Below are 6,000 nucleotides of genomic sequence, written 5' to 3'. Positions count from 1 at the left end.
CGTGTCCCATCTGGGCTGGTGTCCCCTCTCCAGCCTGGCAACAGTCTGTCCTCTCGGCTCCTGTTTCCTTAGTGCCTCAGGGCAGCCTGTGTCCCCTCAGGATAGCCCCTGTCCCCTCAGGGCGGCCCGTGTCCCCTCAGGGCCCGTGTCCCCTCAGGGAGGCCCGTGTCCCCTCAGGGCCCGTGTCCCCTCAGGGAGGCCCCGGTCCCCCCAGGGTCCCTGTCCCCTCATGGTGGCCCGTGTCCCCTCATGGTGGCCCCTGTCCCCTCAGGGCCCGTGTCCCCTCATGGTGGCCCCTGTCCCCTCAGAGCAGCCCGTCTCCCCTCATGGTGGCCCCTGTCCCCTCAGGGCCCGTGTCCCCTCAGGGCGGCCCGTGTCCCCTCAGGGTGGCCCCTGTCCCCTCATGGTGGCCCCTGTCCCCTCAGGGCCCGTGTCCCCTCATGGCGGCCCGTGGCCACAGCCCCGAGCGGCCCCGCCCCGCTGCAGCCCCGCCCCACTGCAGCCCCGCCCCGCTGCAGCCCCGCCCCGCCGCAGCCCCGCCCCGCCGCAGCCCCGCCCCGCCGCAGCCCCGCCCCGCTGCAGCCCCGCCCCGCTGCAGCCCCGCCCCGCTGCAGCCCCGCCCCGCTGCAGCCCCGCCCCGCTGCAGCCCCGCCCCGCTGCAGCCCCGCCCCGCTGCAGCCCCGCCCCGCTGCAGCCCCGCCCCGCTGCAGCCCCGCGCGTGCGCGGAGCAGCCCCGCCGCCGCCGCCGCCGCCGCTCGGGGTCACTTTGAGTGAGGTGGCGCCGTCGCCATGTTGGGTCAGCTGCTGGGGCCGCGCTACGCGGAGCTGCTGCGCACCTGGTGAGGAGCTACCGGGCTGCCCACGCCGCGCTGGGCCTGCCCGGGCCTGCCCGCTTCCACCCGGGGCTCTCTGTCCGCTCCGACCCGGGCTCTGCTCGCCCCGCCCGGGTCTGTCCGCCCGGCCCGAGGCTCCGCGCTCCCCTCACCGCCTCCTCCGGGCACGGCCGCGCACTCAGCGCGCACTGTGGGAGTGTGAAGGGCATCCCGACCCCTTCCTGAAGCCCTGCTCGAGGCCTCCCCGTGCCCTCCGCGCCCTGTGAGGGTCGCTGGGGATGGTGCTGGGCGCGGAGCAGGGCTCGGGCCGGGCCGAGGAGCCGGGGAAGGGGCTTGCGGCCCACCCGGCGCTGGCTGTTTCACGTACGTAAAGACAGCAGTGCCGTGGGTGCCCTTTGCAGGGCTGTGGGAGGCAAAACGACGGGGCAGAACCGACGGGACGTGACTGCAGCACTGTATGGCAGTGTGTCTTCTCTTTGCTGTGCAGTAGTCTCTTTAAGTAAAAGACTATGACCTTTTTCCTCTCAAATATCTTGGCTGCCCTGTGGACTAATGCTGTTCTGTGTCTGTGAGGTTGTTTCAGTTGCTCACCACAAGATCATTTTGGGCACCACAAGGTCAGAAGGATCCAAAGCTGCTGGACAGTGTCCCAAGGAGGGGCACGGAGCTGGGAAGGGTCTGAGGAGCGGCTGAGGGCACTTGGCTCGTTCAGCTGCAGCACAGGAGACTGAGGGGAGGCTCCTCGGGGGCTGCAGCTCCTCCCGAGGGGAGGCAGAGGGGCAGGGGCTGAGCTCTGCTCTGGGATGGGGACAGGAGCCCAGGAAGGGCTGGAGCTGGGCCAGGCCTTGGCACGGAGCTCAGGGAAAGGTTCTTCCCCCCGAGGGTGCTGGCACTGCCCAGGCTCCCCAGGGAATGGTCCCGGCCCCAAGGCTGCCAGAGCTGCAGGAGCGTTTGGACAGCGCTGCCAGGGATGCTCAGGGTGGGGTGTTGGGGTGGCTGTGCAGGGACAGGGGCTGCACTGATGATCCCCGTGGGTCCCTTCCAGCTCAGGATATTCTGGAATTCTCAGCTCTTTTCCTGATTGAAGTGACTTTCTCAGGTACCTCAGCCATGAACATCTGCCAGGCCTTTCACGGTAGTAATTTGTTGTTACCTGGATGTGTGTCTCTCCTTTAGGACCCCCACCGTGGTGGCATGGGGTGGTGTGGCTGGTGTTGGTGTGATCTGGGCCACAGATTGGAAGCTGGTCTTGCAGTATGTTCCCTACATCGGCGGCAAGTACAAAACTGAAGACTGAGCTTCCCTCTAATGGTGAGTTTTGTTTGTACATCTCTTGGCTTAACCAATAGAACTGTAAAATCACAGAGTCCCAGATGGGTTTGGGTTGGAAGGACCTTAGAGCTTGCCATGGGCAGGGAAACCTTCCACTATCCCAGGTTGCTCCAAGCCCTGTCCAGGACAACCTAGCCTAGAGCACTTGAACACAATAACCCTGTGCTGGTGTCACAGTGGATTTTTGACAGTTTCCTCTTTGCCTGGGGCACAATCTTTTTTTTCCTTTTTTTTTTTTTTTAATGGAGCTTCACAGAGCACCAGAAGGATGAAATATTCATTAGAATATGTTTTTCAAGTGATTATTTTGGATGCAGTGGGTTTTCCACAACATAATGCAGTTCTTAAGAGATCAGTTCAAGCTAATGTTTTTACTTCTGGCGTATCTGTTTACTTCTGTTCCTGAGCAGAAGAGCTACAAGCTTGACTACTTTTGTGACTAGGCAAATTCAGACTCCTTTCTGCTCCTTGTAACTGGTATTAAAAGTAAATTGAATTTTCAGAGCTGGTTATTGTATTCCACAAATTCCTTGAAATATTTGCTTTCTCAAGGTTTTGGTTCTTTTCCTTCTTTAAATGCATATCAGAGGTGCTGTTCTGAATGTTCTGAAAGTCTCACCATTCCTAAAGCTGGAGCAGCAATTAGACAATCCTTCTGTAGGGGCTCTAACTGCATCTTCTTTCTAGTAGGCAGGCTTTGGATTTCTTTATTCCTTGCTGCAGATAGGAGGGAGTCAGGAAGATTTTTCCATTCATGAAAGGATGCTAATGGAGAAACTCTGAGGAAAGTCTGTCCACCTCAGTGTTCGTTTCTTCTGGTCAGAATAACAGTTACATCTGAATGTTGATTAATGAAAGTGAACTATTTGTGTTCCAGGTACCCAGTATTTTGTAGGGAAGTCAGTCCATTCGGAAAGCACAGACTTTTTAAGTCCTTTTAAAGTACTTTTTAAGTCCTTTTTCAGCAGTAGTTGTTGCAGTTTAAACAACTTACTGTTTGCAAACTTTGTATTGCACAGATCCTTCTGTAACCAAGAGAGGAATGAGACTTGTCTTGAAGTCAGCTGAACTGGAGGCATTTTGGGTCATTGTGATATTTACAGTCAAGTCATAGAACCATAAAATCACCCAGTGGTTTGGGTGGGAAGGGTCCTCAAAGTCCATTCAGTCCCACCCCTGCCAGGGGCAGGCTCACCTTCCACTATCTCAGGCTTCTCCAAGCCCCATCCATCCTGCATGGAGAAAAGTTGTCAAGTGGAAAAGCTCTCAAGTTATATAGAGGCAATTCAATTACCTTCTAAGGGCTTTCCTTCCTTAAAAATAGTCAGTAGTAGGAACACAGCTCTATTCCTGAGCCAACAGCCCGTGTTTCCCATCTTGAAGTAAGAACTTTGTGTGTCTGGAAAGAGGAGCAGAGAAAGGGGATGTGTCTGTGGTGGCCTGTGCTCCCTTCCAAAGGGACTCCAGGCCTGCCCACCCACACCTGGATCAGCTCCTGTAGCAGAAACCTCCTGCCTGGATCCTGGAGGCTTCTGAAATCTCTCATGTTGGCTGCTGTGGCACTGTGCAGGAAGCTCTGCTTAACGACTGCTCTGTGTTTGTTGTAGGATTTTATTGCTGGAGAGTGTCTGGAGCCATCCGTCCACTGAGACCTGCTGGGGTGACCCTGAAATGCCCGGTGCAGATTCTGCAACAAGCTGCGGGTCTGTCTGTCTGTCTGTCTCTCCCATGAACAGCTGTGAGCAAATTCACCCTCATTGACCACTTCCTCTGAGCACTTCCCAGCACCTCTTGCCTTGATGGGAGTGGTTTGTTAACCTGGTGTACAAAATAAACCAAGTGAATGATTTCTGGGGGGCTTGGGGTTTTGGGATTTGTGTGTGTGTGTGTGTCTTACCTTCTTAGTTCATATTCTTAAGACCAGACTCCTAGCTTGGTTTTGGGTTATAGAATCATGGAATCACAGACTAGTTTGGGTTGGGACACCTGGCATTATCCCAGGTTGCTCCAAGCCTTGTCTGTCCTGGCCTTGGACACTTCCAGGGATCCAGGGGCAGCCACAGCTGCTCTGGGCGCTGTGTTATGTCTTCAGCTTCTTGGACTGTGTGTCCTAAGGCAGGTCTGCCACATTTGCCTCTTCTCATGTGCAGGTTCCTCGGGAATCAACCACTGGCTGCTAGGATACTGGGCTTGATGATTTATTTTTATAAATTACAGCTCTTGAGCTACTCTTAGGGATGTGTTGATTTTAGGCTCATCATTCCTGGATCACTGTGGCCTCATGGATACAGTTAACTTTTCACAGCCAATATTGCAGAGTTTCATGGTAACAGATTGCAGAAATTTAGTTTAAAGAAAGGATTTGGGGTTTTTAACATCAATTCATGGACCTCTTAAATTGTCTATTTTTTAAGCTTTTCTGGCTTAATCTAGGGGCTTTAGGAAGGCAGGCCCCGAATCCTGGGTGTCTTTCTTTGTACCAGGATGAAAACCAGGGGTTCAGAGAGCTGCTCAGTTCTTAATTTGGGGTTTAAGTAGAAAAAGAATCTATATTCTCAATTCATAGATCTGTTTATTTGTGAACTTAAACTGGTGATGAAACAACCCCCAACACAAGCCTTTAGGTGAGAGTTCTTAGCTGTTAGAAAACGCCTGCCACAACCCTTTAGGTGTGAGTTTTTTGCTGTTACAAAAAAGAAGAACGAGGATTATTTTGCTCTGGTCTCTGCCACTTGGCCACAGATGACTCAGACTCAGGGGGGAAAAGTTCATCCCTTTTCACAAAGACCAGAATTTACAAACAAACTTCCTCTGTGTGAGAACAGGGTCACTGTTTTCTCTCTGCTTAGTGCCCAATTTCATCTTACTAGAATGTTTGGCTGTAATGCAAGGTTTGAATCTCTTTAGGGGAAAATCCCAGTTGTAGCTGTGTTGCCCATGTGTCAGTGTCAGGGCTGTGTCACCCTCAGGGATGTTTTTTGGAAAACTGTTGGAAAACCTGCCCAAACAGTGGCACTATGCAGGACACTTTGATTACTTCATTAACAGTAAAATTTCTTAGTGTTGCTTCAGTATCATCATTGTTAATTAACTGGGGGCAAAGAATATCATTTTCACATGCAAAAATAGTCTTTGCTGCTCTGCTATGTCCACTAAGATGCAATCACAGAATCCTGGAATATCCTGAGTGAGAAGGGACTCACAGGGATCATCAGCCCAGCCCCTGTCCCTGCACAGCCACCCCAACATCCCCACCCTGAGCATCCCTGAGAGCGCTGTCCAAACGCTCCTGCAGCTCTGGCAGCCTTGGGGCAGCTTCCCTGGGATATGGAATAATGGGATAACAGTGCTGATTCCTCAGGCTGTCCCATCCCTGCTCCAGCAGTGCTCCTGACTGACCTGCAGGAGGCCAGAGCCTCACCTTAACCTCAGGATACTGAGAGTGCAGGTTTGAGAACAGCAGCCCTCTGCTGTATGTAGGGGTGTGGATACTGATCCATTTCCAGCCAAATTATGCCTGGAAAGTGGATATTCTTGGGAAGTGGATGTTCTGACAGCCTTGCACAGCAGCGGGATTGTAACCTCAGGTCTGCACAGCTCAGTCCCTGCTCTTATTTTACCTGTGTGACACTCCTGGGCAGGATGGGTGTAACCTGCTCCTTCAGAAATTCCCTGGTTTTGCCTTGTTCCTGTGGGTGATTGACCTGTTCCCATGGCTTGGAGATCTTTGGGAAGCCTGAAGCTGGGGGTCTGTGGTGTCCATCCCTCTGAGAACCCTGATGTCCCCGAGCTGCCAGTCAGTGGTGACAGTCACCTTTACAAAGCCCCAGTGGTA

The 6,000-nt window shown here is 53.7% G+C and overlaps 1 protein-coding gene across 1 annotated transcript; it reads left to right on the top strand.

The window, feature by feature from the left end:
- The first annotated feature begins 697 nt into the window (after positions 1–697).
- Positions 698–4,015, top strand: UQCR11 (ubiquinol-cytochrome c reductase, complex III subunit XI). Its single transcript, XM_068173770.1, has 3 exons — positions 698–839; positions 2,010–2,144; positions 3,773–4,015. Exons 1-2 carry the CDS (start codon positions 790–792, stop codon positions 2,128–2,130), a joined length of 171 nt encoding a protein of 56 aa, XP_068029871.1. The 5' UTR covers positions 698–789; the 3' UTR covers positions 2,131–2,144; positions 3,773–4,015.
- The last annotated feature ends 1,985 nt before the right edge of the window (positions 4,016–6,000 follow it).

Source organism: Anomalospiza imberbis, chromosome 27 (genome assembly GCF_031753505.1).
Source record: "Anomalospiza imberbis isolate Cuckoo-Finch-1a 21T00152 chromosome 27, ASM3175350v1, whole genome shotgun sequence".
In the NCBI taxonomy this organism is placed as follows: domain Eukaryota; kingdom Metazoa; phylum Chordata; class Aves; order Passeriformes; family Viduidae; genus Anomalospiza; species Anomalospiza imberbis.
Note: the sequence above shows the minus strand (reverse complement) of the source record. Positions and strands in the feature narration are given on the sequence as shown.